The sequence below is a fragment of the Rhinolophus sinicus genome, chromosome 14, assembly GCF_057876585.1.
Source record: "Rhinolophus sinicus isolate RSI-liver-muscle chromosome 14, RSI-T2T, whole genome shotgun sequence".
NCBI classification, from domain to species: domain Eukaryota; kingdom Metazoa; phylum Chordata; class Mammalia; order Chiroptera; family Rhinolophidae; genus Rhinolophus; species Rhinolophus sinicus.
In genome coordinates, this window is record NC_142514.1 from 57,774,953 (window position 1) to 57,793,715 (window position 18,763).

General features: G+C 36.3%; 1 protein-coding gene, 1 non-coding gene and 1 pseudogene across 3 annotated transcripts in view; 1 reads left to right on the forward strand and 2 right to left on the reverse strand.

Moving 5' to 3' along the window:
- The window catches only part of GIPC2 (GIPC PDZ domain containing family member 2), a 70,659-nt gene that overhangs the window by 20,509 nt on the left and 31,387 nt on the right, over positions 1 to 18,763 (forward strand). Inside the window, exons 2-3 of one of the 2 annotated variants that reach the window (XM_019743360.3) lie at positions 7,199 to 7,384; positions 16,891 to 17,071. In XM_019743360.3, coding sequence (XP_019598919.3) covers positions 7,199 to 7,384; positions 16,891 to 17,071 — 367 coding nt within the window. The remainder of the gene's footprint in view (positions 1 to 7,198; positions 7,385 to 16,890; positions 17,072 to 18,763) is intronic. The other variant, XM_074334994.2, reaches the window with a different exon arrangement.
- LOC109453567 (heterogeneous nuclear ribonucleoprotein A3 pseudogene) lies at positions 4,237 to 5,277 on the reverse strand (annotated as a pseudogene).
- LOC148755696 (U6 spliceosomal RNA) lies at positions 12,645 to 12,751 on the reverse strand. Its single transcript, XR_016018784.1, has one exon. It is a non-coding gene; the product is annotated as a U6 spliceosomal RNA (small nuclear RNA).

Here is an 18,763-nt window from a genome sequence, read left to right on the forward strand (position 1 = left end):
TTAGAGTTATTTCATAAAGAGGACAACCTTTACCACAATTTCCCCATGGCCATCCTTCAAAATAAAATTCCACGCACTATCAAACTAAATTAAGATTTGTTAGTGGCAAAAATCACCATAAATATTGTCTCTGAAACAACTATAAGTATATACCAATATCATGTTTGTGCAAAATATACATTATTTTTTAACCTGTCTGTCCTTATCTCAATTCTGAAACAATCTCCTTTAACTGTTATTCTTTTTAATAAGTGTGCCTGAAATTTTTGATCGAGGGGGTAGGATATGAAATTAAGATAAGGATGCATAATATCTCAGTGCATTAAAGGAAGCACAGTTCACCATGCACCTCAGAGTTTTGTTTTGTTTTTAAGTTTAAAATGAGGTAGTAGACACAAAGAACTTTTAAACTATGTGAAGAATTATGAAGATACAAAGGATAATGATTCTATCAGTTAGGAATCTTAGTTGAAAGCAACAGACAGTCCAACCCAGAATGGGTTGGTAAAATTATTGGCTCATGTAACTAAACATTCTGGGATAGGATGTGTATCAGATAGGATGTTTTCAGCTGCAAGTAACACAAAGCTACTCAAAATGGCTAAAACAAGATGATTTATTTTACATAAAGACTAAGAGTGGGCTCCAGAGTTGGTTGGTTAATAGAGAAACTCACCAATGTCAAAGACCTAGGTTTATTCCACCTCTTTGCTCTACCTTTCTTGTCATTGGTCTCTTCCTCAATTGGTAAGTAAGATGGTACTGGAAGTTTCTAGACATGTACTTATAAGGCAACATCCAGGTGAAGGAAAGGGATTGTCTTTTACTGTGTTTGTTTCTTAGTAAAAATAAATATTTTCCAGAAGCTTCCTGGACATCTTCCTCCCATATCTTGACCAGGATCAGGCCACATGCCTATTCCTAGATCACCTCCTAGACTAGTGCAAGTCTTATGCCTAGAACAGGGGATGGGGATCGTTTCCCTCCAAAAACACGTATGAGGTATGGATGATATCTGAGGGTTACATTAGGAGGGGAAAAGGGTAGACTACTTCCAGTGTCCATTAGTGACTGTCTTTAGGTAAGACTGGATCCAGAGGCTCTTCCTTTCTCCATGTGTCAGCTTTGTCTCCAGGCTCACTGTTCTAATGTTGCAGTGATGGCTGCAGTTAGTTTTAGATTCAGAGAGAGAGAGAGGGAGAAGGAGAGGGAGAGAGAGAACGGAAAAGGGAATATTCTTTCCTCAGAAATCTCAACACATTCTTGAATCTTTGGCTTAAATTGGATTGTGAACTAGTCATTAACTGATTTAAACTTAATCATGATTTATTCCCCTTGGAACTGAGGATGGGGTCACTCCCATCCAGGCTACCATATGGCTTAAAATGGGGAGAGTTTCCAAAGGAAAATCAGGGGAAAAGGGAATGAATACTCTAGCTATTGATGTCCAACACAATAGAAGTTCAAGGCCCTCCACCTTCTGGCCTCAAAGGGCAATAGCTTTCTCCTTCCATTAATCCATCTCTCCTACAGATAAGGCACAGTGACAGGCACAGAATAAGACAAGGTAACTTGTTACTACTAAAAGTTTACAAGGTAGCATGTGGTTAAGTTCCATAAAAGAGGTATGAAATTTAATTTGTATGTGGAAAATGAAAAAATGTTAGCCCATGGTGACGATAATACAAAATGTAGTAGTTTAGCTAGACTTTATTGGTTGGGGAAGATTTTCATAGATATAGCCTGGGTTTAGGAGTCGTGTTTAAGCTATGGCCATTTGGCCAAGGGAATGACTTGTAGATGTGTGGAGATAGGGAAAATACAAAATATAAAACTGATAAAGATGTGAGATTCTAAAACTAAGCTGCCCAATAACGTAGCTGCTAGACAACTATGGATAATGAGTACTTTAAATGTGGCTAGTCCAAATTGAGACAGGATATAAGGGTAACTATACACTAGATCTTAACAAAAATGTAAATTATCTCAATAATTTTTATAGTGATTATATGTTGAAATGGCATTATTTTGGATATATGGGGTTATGTAATTGAGTAAATTAAATTAGATTAATTTCACCTATTTACTTTTGTTAATGTGAGTATTAGAACATTTAAAATTATGTGGCTCCCATTACATTTTTATTGGGCAGTGCTGCTCTAGAAAATGGAATAGTCTATGAATACTCTTTCTATCTTATGAAAATTGGCAATGATGGTGGTAAAGCACCAAATATAGATACATCAGATGTTAAGGATTACATTTTACAATGAAAAACATCAGAAAGGTTATATCTAATGGATGAATCGTTTTCCTTATATGATACCTTGCTTTGAGTTTACTTTTTTATGTAGCTTAGTTTGTTTACCAGAGAGTACAAAAAACAATGTTAAGTACTGCATTTTACTGCCTTTTGTCTAGTATATTTGTAGTCTGGAAGCAAATACTTCTTAAAGAGACATTGATAATATGATTGCTTCATTGTTTTTTTCCTTGTTCTTCTTGTTTTTTTTTTAGATTTTATTTTCACAACCATTATTTAATTTGATAAATTTAATAATCACATGGAATAGAGATTCAGATACTGTTTTGGTCCTTGTTCTTTTAAAAATCTTTTAATGTTAAACATTTATTAGCTGTGTTAATTGGGTAAAATCATAATTTTTTCATCTATAAAATGAAGATAATAAAACCCGGTACACTGGTATATTAAATGAAGTAAATAAATGTGTGCTGTAAATGTCATTCAGATATAAACTGAGCAGGGCATGTTGTAGGAAGGAGATGACTAAGGTCTCACCTCTCTCTGAGTGACAGTGACAAGTATGTGTTACACCAGTTGGACTTCAAGGCAAGGTGACTCAGACACTCGAATGAGGTTACTAGATTTAAACGATGTGAGAAAAGTGGAAAGAATGATTGATTCCACTTGGGCAGTCACATTTGAGCAGTCTCAATAGACAAGGTCACATGAGTAGAGTGGGCAGACAGGCAATTTAGATTTGGGATTGAACAGAATGTATGAATGAAGGTAGGAAAATTTACCATACATGTTTGAGGTTCCTTTGGTTTAGAGAGTCATTGATTTTAACTTATTATAACTGGCTCATTTTGCCTTACTGTACCTTAATGGAGCATCTGCCAGCTGGGGAGTTCCTTGCATAGACGGACTGGTCGTATTCCTTATTGTACACCCAGCGTGCAGCACAGAACCTGACAAAAAGCAGGTGTCCAATAGGTAATTGGTGAGTGGATGAATGAGCATGAACTTTGCAATGGTTAAACAGTGGTGTATCACTTTCTTATTTTTCACTTGAAAATACAGTACGGAGGATGTGTTTGCATTTCTAGACCTTTATCACATACTTACAGATATGTTTGCTGAGCATTGTGCATTGAGATCATGTGAGGTCTTTAGTCTCCTATGCGGAACTGATCTGAAGACATGGAGCTTTCTAGTTACCTGCTGCTGCAGAAGGCTCTTTCTACATCGCCCAGTGACCATTTCATTCCTGCAGGTTTTCAACACAATTTCCTGTGGAGCTCCATTCTGTGAAGGATACACTCTTTCTTCCAGAAAAAAAAAATGATGCCTTGCCTGCCAACTTTTGGCTACCTGGAATGTAACATTATCTTGCAAGGCAAGAAGCACAATGGGAAAGCGTTATACCTGTAGGGAAATCTAATTGCTTTGCAGTGAACCATGTGAAAAATTGACAGAAAGGAAGTGGCTTCATAATTAGAATTTCACTTTGTGTGGGATTTCCTTTTGGGGGCTTTCCCCTCTGCTCTGTCATATCACATGCTTTTTTTTTTAAGTTAAAATGTTCTTAATTTTTCATTCCTGGTACCACTTCCACAATTTACAGGGCAATATATCTGATGTAATGAAAAGAAAAAGACAAAGACAAAGCTACAACAAATAAAAGATCTCAGGAATGTACATCTAATTGACGCTACATTGCATTAATCAATAGCTGTACTTTTAACTGGCCACCCAATAGCTGTACTTTTTTGCAAACTGTGATTATGACAATCCTGAATAAGAAGGGTTTCCCGTTTAAGTGACAGTAACTTTTCTGACTGGATCATTGTTCCTTCTGTGGCAGATTTTTACAGTTCTTCTAATGCATTTGGAGCAACTGTCTCAAAGTAACTTGCAGCTTTCCTAACAACTCCCCACTCTCTCTCTTGCTAAGAACCGTAGCCCTTTTCTGCTACATTTTAAGAAGGTTTTTAGAACCTTCTGCTACCATAGCCACCACTTCTACTACCATCCATAACTACCACCATAGAGAATGCCTGAGTTTCTTCCACCAAAATTGCCCCCCTTCATAGGTCCATAATTTGCTGTTGTCCACTGTAATTTTCAAAATCATTATAGTTCCCACCATCACCATAGTTACCACCAAAATTTCCCCCTTCATTATAACCATCATATCCCCCACCTTGGTTTCCATGTCCTGGTCCACCACCACCACCACCATAACCTCCTCTACTGCTATCACCAGGACCATCACCATAGTTGTCACCATCACCTCTAAATCCATTATATCCACCATCACCTCCTGCATAACCACCTCTGCTGCCACCTCTACCATCATAGCCTCTTCCACCAGAGTTTCCACCACCTCTAAAGTATCCTCTGTGATCCATAAAGTTGCCAGATCCACCTCCACGACCTCTTTGTGATCTAGCAGACTGCATTTCTTGTTTACAATCTCAGTTCACTCAGACTGTATTTCAGTTCACAGTCATGCCATTAATAGTGTGGTATTTCTGAACAATAACTTTATCAACTGTATCATGATCATCAGAAGTTACAAAAGCAAATCCTCTTTTTCCCCCACTCTGCCTGTCTTCCGTAACTTCTGTGGTTTCAATCGTGCTATACTTTTCAAAGCAGTCTCTCAAATTACATTCTTCGGTGTTTTATTTGATATCACCAACAAAAATTTTCTTCACTGTCAGATGGGCACCAGGCTTTACAGACTCCTCTCTAGAAACAGCTCTCTTTGGTTCCACTACACACCCGTCAGCTTGTGTTGTCGAGCACACATTGCTGCATCCACCTCTTCAATAGAAGAAGAGTAAGTCACAAAACCAAAGCCCCTGGAACTTTTTATTTGGGGGTTTCTCATCACTGCACAATCTGTGAGTGTGCCCCGTTTCTCAAAATGTTCTCTTAAACTATCATCTGTAGTTTCAAAGCTCAGACCACCAATAAACAGTTTTGTCAACTGCTCTGGTTCCTTTGGATCATGGCCCTCCATTTTGAGAACTGAGTTGCCTCTTCTAACTCATGTTCAATATGGCTATCATAATTATGTTTTATTTCCTGTCTACCTAATAAATTGCTTTTACATTAGTGGTGTTTGGGATCCACTATGAATACCGTTAACGGATTTACTGGAAAAAGAACAAGGAGAAAACTATGTTTATTTTTTTATTCACTTCCCATCATTTTGAGAAAGGAAGTATGAAAAGCTGTTTTCTATGCATACTCCCATCACACTCTACCCATTCTTAATAATTTTTGTTAGTGGACTAATTGTACCATTGATTTCACAATTAAAATGAGAAATAGGAACCATTCTTGGCTTAAATGCTTTTTTTCTGTAAATAATACAATTTTTACACTAGAGAATATTTGCAGAAACTTACTAACTACAAAGCTAAAAATATTATGTCCTCCCTGAGAACACAAGGAGTTAAATTTAAAGGACAACAGTTAGCACAGCTCATCAGAGCCCTGGATGAAAAGAGGAAAGGGCCGGGGCAGTAGTTTTTCTATATAGGCGTCTATTCTTTCGTACCCTGCCCCTCAGGTCTCTTCCTTGTTCTCATCACTAGCTTCTTTCATATGCTTCTGGGATTTGGTCAGAACTTTGCTGACTATGCTGGACCTTTAATTGTATAGCAGAGAAAGCTGTACCAATTCAGATACATTTTGATATGGCTTAAAACGCCATTTTATATGTAGTAATTGCATTGTTCCTGAGATTCATGAGGCTTATGGATGTGTTAAGGCTCAAGATTCCAGTGGGAATTATGAGTGGTGTGAAACTTAGAAAAACAGGGAAAGGGTTGAAGCAAGGCTCCGGGATGGTGGAAGGTCTAACAATACTTAATAAAAGTATTAAGTATATTGTGGGAAAAACTACTTAATAAAAAAGTTAAAATTTTTTTATTTAGCTATTTTGGTGTAAAACAACTGTAAAAAAAATGTCCTTCTTTGGTTTGATACATTTATTGAGGGTACTCAATAAATGTTTGTTGAATCTTACTTTTAAACCAATGACATGTTCTCAACCCTCCTTCTCCTCTTGTATAATTTTGTATTTGGGTCCCATAAATTACCCAAATTATGGTTGACAAACTTAAAAATAGCACTGCAGATTTTAGTAAAATGAATCATATTTTTGAAGGAGAATGAGGTCAACTAAAGACTTGGTAAACATAAGTCCCTTTAAAATTTCCACACAACTTTCCACTGTTCCAATTTTTCATTCTGTCTCTACCATCATGTGAATTTGACCAAATTACATTAAGCTCTCCAGACTTCATTTCCCTCTTTTTTAAAATTAAAGGATTGGATTAGTGCATCTTTAAGGTCCATTTTAGACGTGCTGTAGACATTTTCATTTTAGCACCTCATTCACTAATTAAATTACTTTTCTCAAGCACTGTAATGCAAGATAAATAAAATTCTCCTCATTAAAACATTTTAAAAATCAGTTTTCAAAAATAATCTTAGCTTTACAAGTATTTTCATTTTGGTATACATATCATGACCTTACTTTTGGGAACACAACCTCTGATTTCAGCGTTAAATGGGAGGTGACAAGTTTAAATCACTTTGAAGTTGGTAAGACCTGAACTCGAATCCTAACTCTGACAAATGCTGGCTTAGTAACTGTAGGCAAATTATTTACTCTCACTAAGCCTGAATTTCCTCATCTGTAATATGGGGATAATAATGTATTTATAAAGTTATTGTGAGGATTAAGATAATGGATGTAAATTGCTTGGCACAGAGCCTGGTCTATAGCAAACAATACATATTATCTAATGTTATTGATGTAACCTCTTATATCATAAATTAAGGACTATTTCACTCAAATATTTATTAAGTAAACTAATGACTAGAATGTCTTCCTGATGGAAACTGAACTGAAATATTTTTTTGTCGTTTCAGATCTTATATTGCACTTTAAACACACCTAAAGTTGACATGGGAAAATTCTTAGGAGCACAAATAGGTCTTGAAGATTTCATATTTGCCCATGTGAAAGGGATCACAAAAGAAGTGAATGTATATAAATCTGAGGATTCACTTGGTCTGACCATTACAGATAATGGTGTTGGCTATGCATTTATAAAGGTAAGTCTTAAAAAATAACTGTGTGACCTAACTGAGGTAACACTTAATAAAATTTGCCAGGTCAAAGAAAGTTGGAAATAATCTTCAGAGTGAGAGCCAGCTCAGCAAGGGTGGATAGGTTGGTAATGTTTCATTAAAAAAATCTTCCAAAGACATCATTTTTTTGTTTACCCTTTCCTTGAGTTTATTCTGTTCAGGTTTTACTTCCTCTAGAATTTAGAACTTTCTGAGAATCTGGCCCTGGTTCCTACTCATTATCCCTGTGAGCTCTCAGAGGTCTGTAGCTCATTAACATTTGATGACTTCCATGCTGATTTCCATTGATTTAGTGTTCTTTCCAAGTGCACATGTTTTTGGACACCTTACTTACATCTTTTAAAATGCTCTTCAAAATTTTATGAACTATGTAATTCCTTTATCTAAATACAAAGAAAGCAATGTAGAGCTGCAAAGGCAAGGGAAGGAACTTTGAAATGGTATGAAAAGCTATAAGAACTGAAGAGTGGTAAAAAGAAAACTAGACTCATCTCATAAAAATAACAGTTCTATTACTGTAATAAATAGTTGTAATAACACTGACATTGAATGCCTGTCATGTACTAGGCATTTTGCATGCATTTTCACATTTTAATCCTCGCAACAATTCTATTTGTCTGGTACTATGTTTTTCCTTTTTATTTATTCTTTTGTTGAAGGATAACAAAATTTTACTATACAGCTTAATGAATGTTTATATACTTATAACTGTGTAACCACCACCCAAATCAAGGAAGGTTTCATTTCTGCCATCCAGAAGGTTCCTTGTGTATCTTTCCAGTCAATACTCTTCCCCTCAAAGGTAGTCACTATTCTGACTCAATCACTATAATTTTGCTTGTTCTTGAACTTCATGTAAGTGGAATCATATATTACGTACTCTACTGTTTCTGGCTTCTTTTGTTTAACATAATGCCTGAGATTCATCCATGGATAGACAATATTATTAACCTCTATTTTATAGGTGTGGAAAACAGGATCAGGAGGTTTTAATAGCTTCCTCAAAGTTTTGCAGCTAGATAAATTCAGGATGTGAATCCAAGAGCTCTGACTCCAGAGGTGGCAGTCCTACCCACTGAGCTATAATAGTGATAAACTTTATGCAACAGAACTTGTTTTCATGCCTTTACTATGTCAAAAATCTTTGATTTGCTAAAGCATTGTCATCATTAAAAAATAGTCTTAGGGGAGTTATCGCCTTAACTGTAAATAGTACCTTATTTAACTTCCCACTTGATAGAATGGCTATTTTTAGCTTTGCAGGAGATGTGACTGTGCTGAAGGTTGAGTGGGTGACCAAATGGAAAATCTGTGAGTTGGGAAAGTCATGTAGGATTATCTGGGGGAAACTCAGGACATGAGGCACATGCAGCAATGCCTTTCTAATGTCAGAGGGAAGGGCTTGGAAGTTTTGCAAATATGCATGGATATTTTAGATCTCAGCCTCTGATGTTCAGAGCTTGTGTTTCTTTTCTTTTTTTTTTATGCCTTGTCAAATATGTGCCTACCTCAGAGTACTAGTCACTAGCCCTGTGGAGACAGAGAACGTGGTGGCAAAGAGAAGTGGTGTAAATCCAAACTACCAATATATAGTTCAATTTAGAAGAGAAATGAATTTCATACTGTGTACATAGTTGATAGGATTTTTAAACAGTTGAGGGGGAGATAAATTCAAACTTACTGAAAGAGTGTAATAATAATACAAACTACTCTCATAAAACCCTTTACTCAGATCTCCAATTTTTGTTGTTGTTAATTTATTGGGGTGACAATTGTTAGTAAAATTACATAGATTTCCGGTGTACAATTCTGTATTACATCATCTATAAATCCCATTGTGTGTTCACCACCCAGAGTCAGTTCTCCTTCCATCACCATATATTTGATCCCTCTTACCCTCATCTCCCACCCCCCACCCCCCTAACCCTCTGGTAACCACTAAACTATTGTCTGTGTCTATGAGTTTCTGTTTCTCATTTGTTTGTCTTGTTCTTTTGTTGTTTTTGGTTTATATACCACATATCAGTGAAATCACATGGTTCTCTGCTTTTTCTGTCTGACTTATTTCGCTTACGTGCCACCTTTGCTTTATTGTTCTCTTTCACATACACGTGTTGTGTATATATACACACACATATACATGTATGCAAATTTTCCTGAATCATTTGAAAAAGTGGATTGCATATGAAAATGTCTGACGATTAAGTTCACGAACTTGTTGCCATGATGTTGCTAACCTTTTTTGATAGCAGAGGGACTATTCATTACGAATTTGTATCAACTGGACAAACAGTTAACCAAGTTTACTATTTGGAAGTGCTGGAAAGGCTGCATGAAAAAGACTACTGAACTTTTCGCCAACAATTCATGGCTCTTGCATCACGACAATGCACCAGCTCACACAGCACTGTCTGTGAGGGAGTTTTTAGCCAGTAAACAAATAACTGTATTGGAACACCCTCCCAATTCACTTGATCTGGCTCCCAATGACTTCTTTCTTTACCTGAAGATAAAGGAAATATTGAAAGGAAGACATTTTGATAACATTCAGGACATCAAGGGTAATACGACTACAGCTCTGATGGCCATACCAGAACAAGAGTTCCAAAATTGCTTTGAAGGGTGGACTAGGTGCTGGCATTGGTGCATAGCTTCCCAAGGGGAGTACTTCGAAGGTGACTGTAGTGATATTCAGCAATGAGGTATATACAGCACTTTTTCTAGGATGAGTTCGCGAACTTAATTGTCAGACCTCGGTATATTTTTATTTCTTAATACTTCAGGCTGTAATTACTTAGAACAAAGAGATGATCTTATATTTAACTACAGTACAATTATGACATTCAGAAAATCTATCAGTGATATCATGCTTTTAAACTAATCTCCTATGTCCATGTTGAAGTTTTATCAGTTGTCCTAATAATATCCTCTATAGCACTTTTTTTTCCTGGTATAGGTTGAATATAGGATCATGTATTTCATTTAGTTGTCATGTCTTTTTAGTTGACTTTATTCTATCAAAGTTCTTCAGCCTTTAATAGAATATCCCTCAATTTGACTTTTTCTGATTTTTCCTCATGTTGAAAAACAGGTTAAGTATTTTTGGCAGGAAAATGAGATAAGTGATGTGTCCTTCTCAGTGCACTACATCAAAAGGTGCATTATTTTGGTTTGTCTCATTATTTATGATGTTGATTTTTGTCACTTGTCTAATGTAGTGTGTGTTACTCTTATTCAATGCAAAGTTATATTTTCCTTTGTAGTAATTTGTGGGGAGATACTTTAAGATTATGAAAATATCTTGTTCTCTTACTTGTACCCTACAGATTTCACATCTATTGATTATTCTTGCGTGAATCAGTCTTTACTATAATGGTTGCAAAATTGCAATTTTTCTAATTCCATGATTTCTTATATAAATTTCTTTAAAACATTCTATTATATGAAAGCACTCCACTTATGAGGTGTGATCACAAAATACAGTGAATTTTTAAATAAAAATTTATGACAGTAAAAGACACATTACCATTAACCCCCCTCAAAATATTCCCTCTCTCTTCGAACACACTTATTCCATCATTCTTGTCACTTTCTGAAGCAGTTCTGGAAGTCCTCTTTCATGAGTGTGTTTAGTTGCACTGTTGTGGCTACCTCGGTGTCCTTAATTGATTCAAAATGTTTACCTTTCATGGTCATTTTGACATTTTGACTTTGGGGAAGAGCCAGAAGTCAAATGGTTACAGATCCTGTGAATAAGGTGGATGAGGACACACTGCAATGTTTTTTATTTGACAGAAATTGCTGGATCAGAAGTGATGTGTGACACAGAGCCTTTGTGTTGTGATCACAAAATATGGTGAATGATGCTGCTGCCAAGTGCCATCCAATGGAAAGGCAGGGATCTTCAATATGGGAAGTGGTGCGTCGATCCTTAGGAACAGTGTGTGACAACTTTCAACTTGTTTGTTGCAGTCAGTTGGGCGTGAGCTACGGTTGAGAGAAGGTGTGTTTTAAAAGTGTGCCATAAATCATCTTCCATCATGACAATGCTCCGTGTCACACATCCCTCTGGTATATGGCAATTTCTGTCGAATAAAAACATTAGTGGTGTGTCCTCATCCACTTTATTCACTGGCCTGGCACCTTGCGACTGCTGGCTCTTCCCTAAAGTCAAAATGACTCAGGACAAAGAGGCAGCCATGACAGCGCAACTAAAGACACTCATGAAAGAGGACTTCAAGAACTGCTTCAGAGTATTTTGAGAAGGATTAATGGCAGTGTGTCTTTTACTGTAATAATTTTTTTTAAACTTAAACATTCACTGTATTGTTTGATCACACCTCATATTTGTTTGCTTATCTATTATCAGCACGGGCACGTGATTTCTTATTTTATTCAGTCCATTACCATTATTTGTTTTGATGCTCAAATTTTTTTGAGATTTGGCCTACAGGAGTCTCTTTTAGCTGGCTCCTGTATCATTTTGACATTACTCCTGTCATTTTATTGAGCAGTTCCTTTCTTTCTGGCAAAACAAAATGTTCTATCTAGGATTATCTTATATCTTCTTTTCCCTAGGTCTGGAATCAACCATTTTCTCAAGGAGCTCTTGTCATTGTTTCTAGGTCCTTTCAGTGGTAGGGTTAGAAAACATGTATTTTAGAAATTATGAATTTATAATTATGCCTCAAATTCTAATCCTACCCCAGAGGCTTCTTCTTGGCTTCCCCATTAAAATATTTACATTTCAAAATCATTGAAATATTTACTCACTTGCTCAGTCCTACAATATACACAAACTAGTTTTAGAATTGCTATATTCATACTATGAAAAATAAACCTATTAAGAAGAGTTTAAGATTTGTATGTAATTTTTTGCCTTTAAATTTATGTACATAATTAAAGTATTCTATTCAAAAGTTACTTGGAATAGATTTTCTCCTCACCCCCCATGATTGTTATTCATTTGAAATACTATTGAATCTAATTGCTTCTCTGAATTGAGTTTTTCCCTTCATTCTTGTTGACTTAATTTTTTCCTGAATATGTAAAATGTTAACATGATTAAAAAGTCAAAGCTATATCGCAAGATATATTCAGATATACGTCACCCCTTCCCCTATCCCTTCTGTCCCATTACTCATTTCCCCCACTCCTTGGAAGTAATCGATTTCATTGATTTCTGGGTTACCATTCCAGTGTTTCTTTTTGCCAAGATAAGCAGGAAAAAAAGGAACTTTTGAAGAGCTTAATGTTGTCCCTGCACAAGGATGACATGCAGTCTTCTCTGTATCATTCCAATTTTAGTGTATGTGTTGCTGAAGTGAGTACTTGATATGCTTTAATCAGTGGCTAGAAGTCAGGGTAGGCTGAAGTCAGAGTAGGACAGTGGTAGGGATTCAGACAAGGGTAAGGTAGGAGCGAGGATTCCATGATTAGGAAGGAAGTGCAGTGTGATGTGTGGGAGCATGAGCCTTAGCATCAGACATGCCTGCTTGTCTTGGTTCAACCACTTATTTACTTGCTGTGTGACCTTGGACAAGTCATGGCCTCTTTATGCCTTCTCTCAAATGGGAATATTAACACCTGCTTTATAGGATTATTTGGGTGTAAAATGATGACACATACAAAATGTTTTACAGTACTCATAATTGATAGCTAATACCTTAGTATTAGCAATACTTTAGTAATAACAGTAATCACAATCATCACATAATTAGGAGATGAGATAAATGGCAGAGACATATATTTATTAGTACTGCATGTTTCTTGTAGATGAATCTCTTCAGGTGAAAAGACAACAGACTTAAACATTTATGAGTTTAGTATCCAAATGTCAACATTTCCCAGGAAAAGTATATAAATAACCCAATCAGAAAATTCAGAGTATATTTAAATAATGAAATCTATAAATTCCTATAACAGTTTAAGACTGGAGTCGGCAAACATTTTCTATAAAGGGCCAGATAGTAAATATTTTAGGCTTCCTTATAGTTTAGGGTCATACAATCTCTGTTACAATTACTCAACTCAGCCACTGGAGCACAGAAAGGTATATACAATACTTAAATGAGGATCATAGATATCCTCCAGTGAAACCTTATTTATGGACAGTGTAATTTGAATTTAGTATAATTTTTACATGTCACAATTATTATTTCCCCCCAATCGTTTAAGAAGGTAAAAACCACTTGTAACTCACGGACTGTATAACAACAAGAGGCTGTACGAGCCATTGTTTGCTGCTCCCTAGTTTAAGAGAAGAGACACTTTGATTCAAAATAAAAATAAGGGCTTATACCATGTAATTAAGAAATGGGGCTAAATTGACTTAAAAAACTAAATCCATTTTGAATGAAGTAAGTAATTTATAAATAACCACAAGACTGTCATTCTCAGAATATCCTCTTGTAGAAATCTTTGTGATTTGAGGTACTTTTACTTTAGTAGAACTAAGTTATTCACATCTTAGTGTGATCTTTGTTCTGAGAAATATGGTCCTTATATATTTCTAGCAATGTGATTGCTTAATTATCCAGAACTAATAATCAGCAAGGGTGGAATTGTAGAAGTTCAAGGGGGCAGAGGACTCTAGGGTGGGAGCTGGGATCTATGAGAAAGAAGCATGTAAAGCCAGAATAGAAGCAGTGATCTGAAAAAATAGATGTTTGAGGTCTGGAAGCCATGCTATAGATAAACAGCTTCAGTAGAAGTAAGCAAAAGTAGAGTAAAAAGTGGGGGTTGTAAAAAATAAAAAAGATTTCAGAGTTCAAAGATGATAGATCAGTTTTTCTTTCAGCCTTATTGAGATATAACTGACATAATACGTTGGCATGTCATGTTTATTGAACTTAAGTGACATGTAAGTTTAAGGTGTACAACATGTTGATTTAATATACTTACATGTTGCAAAATGATTACCAAAGGGATAGATCATTTTGGACAACTATACCCCAAAACTCTGCTCTTTTATTTCTTCTTTATTTTTTATCTAGCTATTTGATCTTGAGTTAGATCCATGTGATTCTGAGGGTTTTGTGGAAAGAGTGTGAAGTTTTATAATGATACCACCTCTATTTGAAACCTGATTCTGTTGTTTATTAGCTGTGTTACCTTGGTCAAGCTATGTTTTATTGAGTTTTGGTTTCCTCATTCACTAATTGAATATTAAATATACCCCTCCTAGGCTTGTTAAGGACTAAATGAAATAATTATTTACAATTGTTATATGAATGTCACTTTGTTATTATGAACAAGATTTGAGGACAGTGTCTGGAGGGTCTGCAGCACAGGGCATCAGCTCAAACAACCTTGAATCTAATGTTTGAGATGTTAAGTATGGTGGGATGCCACCCTACAGTTCTGCTGGTATCTGTGATGAGAAGACAGAGTTCTGTAAATCTAAGGGGTGAAATAATAGAAGATACTTTAATAATGGTGTGAAAAGGTTGGAAACCTCTAAGTTTAATAATGTTGTAAATCCTATCTTCCAAAAAATATTTAATGTCTTTTTTGCCTTTTTCATCATTAAGTTCCAAAGTCAGATGAGAGAAAGTTGTAAGTGTTAAAGAGAATGATATTGACTCAGTAAATATTAGTAAAGAATGAATGCCTCTTTTTCTCCCTAGTCTTTTGTGCCTGAGTAGCACTTTTTAGCAATATTATTAATCTCTATCAAGCTGTGGTATGATTATCAAAATATATTAGATTTTAGAAATTTGCCCCAATTGCTACCTCATTCTTTGTTCTATCTACATAGAAAGCTAAGGCTCAGGTAACCCACAAAAATTTAATCAATGTCTGTCCCTTTGCTTCTGTATCTGGTTCACCTTACAATGTTCTCCAAGTTTCTTACGTTGATTTTCCTGTCTCTTCATCCCAGATACTTACCTGTGCTGCCCCTGATGATTAAATACACTTTGATCTTTCTGTTGCCCACCTGGATTCTCACCTTGCTTCCCACTGACTTCTGGTAACTGCCTGTCCTCCCTCTGTCTGGGCACTCTTCTGGTGACCCCTGTGGCTACTCATAGGCCCAGGAGACCCCAGATTTCTGTTACTCTGCTCTTTAATTTACTGGTAAGATTCATATATGTCTTTAAAGTCTTTCATTGAATTAGTTTTATATAATGCTTATTTTAAATAAAATTATAACAGTAAGTCATAAACTAAAAATAATGTGTGACACTGAAATATAAAAATGCCCAACCTTCCCAGGTTAGTCTTTTACAATTTTTTTTATGGCAATATTATGGAGATGCTGGGGTACACAAGATCAGTTTTTCTCTTAATTCATGGACACAGTGATCAATCAGCCTGCTGATTCAGAAGATGTTATTCTTCCACTTGGCAAGAGTGGGGAATACTCATGCTTTTATTCCACAACAGCAGCAGTCCCTGATATTTCTTTCCTATCATGCCCGTGAAGGATTTGTGACACTGGAGGCAGATCGTGGCCGTCACTTTGCCCCATTCCTTACCTCTGCGGAGGAACTTGTACATCCTTTGCTGGGTTGTTTCCTGGAGTTCCTTTCCCTAAAATCCTTTCAGAAATTCTTAGTGCTACCCTTGGGAGTCTTAGGCTTCTTTTGGAGACTGCAGTAAAGATGTGTACAAGATAGATAGGTTTAAGAAAGACCAATTTGAGGTTTCTCCTTGGGTCCTAAGTTCTCCTCACCTAAAATATATAAATGAAAAACGATAGTATAAAATCATTTTTACTGGCTTCTCAAATGGTAACTACACCTGTCTCTTATTAGGTATCCATTTTCTTAGCTAAAGTTGTACAAAGTCTTGAGTGCTCTGCTTTTGTAGCTAAGGCTTAAAACACTTAGCCAGTAGAAAAAGCTCAAGTTCTATGCTTAGGTAACGGGCCACATGTTGAAATGATGCAACAATCATTTATAAAGGGATTTTCTCTGTAGGCATTGTGCTAGGTACAGGGCATACAATGGTGAATGAGACCATCTCCATCCTCAAGGATATACAGTTCAGTAATGGAGACTGACAGGTAAATGAACAATTGCACTGTGGTATGTTAAACTTCGCAAATTACTTGATATTCCTAAGCCTCAATTTTTCTGACCAATGACACGAGACTTTCATTAAGGTTATTACCATTAAATGAGATAGTGAATGTAAACTGCTTAGCTTAGAGCTCAGAATATGTAGCATAAAGTACTATAGAAGAGTGGTACCTTACCTAATCTTGGGGGAGTGGGCTGCGGGAGCTGTCAGGAAAAGCTTCTCAGAGAAGGTGGTGACTGGGATGGAGCTGAATTCTGAATGATAAGGAAGAAGAAGAATGGTTGGAGGTAAGATGGTTTCTTTTTGTTGCTTGGTTTTCCATCTGAGAGCTTTAAATTACATTGTTAATATGTCAGTATATTGTATATAATGTCTCAAGAGCATGAAAAGTAATGCTACAAAGTTTTGTTTTATATTAAGCATTATTCTTAATTTTCTTTCAGAAAATTAGAAATGGCAGTATAATTGACGCAGCTAAAACAATCTGTGTGGGGGATCATATTGAATCCATAAATGGAGAAAATATTGTTGGGTGGCGTCACGTTGATGTTGCTAAGAAGTTAAAAGAATTGAAAAAGGAGGAACTCTTTACCCTGAAGTTAATAGAACCTAAGAAGGCAATGGGTAAGTTGGTTTTGTGTGTGTGTGAAATGTTCCCTACCCGGCTTATCTTTCTAAGGGAAATGAGTACTGCAGTGTGGTGCAATGTGCTTTTAGTATATCAGTTAAGCACAGAGGAAATGATAGACAGTACTACTTATAAGGAAAACAACTCTTGTAGGAGAAAAAAAATTGCCTAGAAAGACATTTTCTGACAACGACATTTGGAGTTATGAAGTCTGTCTAGTGACTTTGAATTTGACAGGGTTGTTCCAAACTCTTAAGACAGCACATTGTATTGTATTCTTCTTGCTGAACAGTGAGATTTTTACAGAGCTTTCTAAATGGTAGTAACTGTTGTTCATGGACCTCAACAGCAAAAACTTTAGTTACACACAGAATTGGTATTTAAAATAGTTATCTAGTCTATTTTAAAGACTTCCTTCCATACTTTTCCGCCATTGGCATTTTGAATTGGCAGCATTGTATGGTATGAAATTACTTTGGTGTGACATCTGTACTTGCTTGATTTTAGCCATGGCAGCTGTGTTTCAACTCTTGTTTTAACCTCCAGGGCCATCTCATCTACACGAAAATGTGCCAGCTTCTCTCACTACCCAGCACTATTTTAATAAGGCAGATGATGACCTAGTGTTCATCAGTGTTAAAATATCTCCAGAATCATTCTGGGCCTGCCCTTACTCACCCATGACCCCACCTATTTTATGTGTTTTCCTTTGTTCACAGAACATAAATATTCCTTATAGTTTATCTCGAATGGCTATTTTCTCAGGGAAGCTAATGACAATGATGGGAGAAGGTAGTGGGTCTGGGAAATTACATTTCCCCTTCCTTTAGCAAGTAAGTGACAGATCCTAGCCATATGGAGTTGGAAAATTTTCTCTGCTTCCAAGCGATTCTGTGCTATTTAATAGAAATACAGTGTAGGTTATATTACATGTGGGAGACAGAGTTGCAAGAAGATGTAAGAAAAGAATGCTTGATGCCAGTGCTGCTCCTGGGGGGACCATTCTAGGAAGCACTGCTATAGATACCGTGATGCTGCGTGGTGCATTGCAGCATCTGAGATCACTTTTCACAGAGGAAGGTGAGCCAGCACTTGGATTTCTATCCAGCAGCTCCTTTTGAAATGGCTTTGTTTGGTAACCAACTTTCCAGATATTATAGCATATAAACTGACAGGATGTAGGCAGTATGAGAGAAATATTCTTATTTGGTCTAGACTCTTTGTAAATCAAAGTCATTCTCCTAGTACAACTCGAGGAATATTATTTTATTTTTATAGTTATTTCTACCACTTAATCTTGTTTTCCAGAGTGAATCTTTTCCTATTTTTCCCTGTTGTAGAAAGTTGCTGATACCCCTTAATGTGAATGTTAGGTTGGTTGTTACAGAGGTCATTGTATTTAGCTATTACTGCTCCATGACTAGATTTTTTCCTTTAATATCCGAGACACATGTGTAGGTGGTTGGTACTTCATTGTCTTATGTGCCTGTCTACTATTGAACCTATGCTCTGTAGCCTCATATGAAGATTTAAGAAGAACACCAGGTAGGATTTTCCTAACGGGGGTATATTATTAGCATCCCAAATTCTGGTGGTGCTGTGGGTTAGGATACCTAGAGATTGATTTTGGAGCAATGACAGGCTTTTATTTTCCAAGGTTTCTATGGCAGCTTAACTCAATTTAAGTC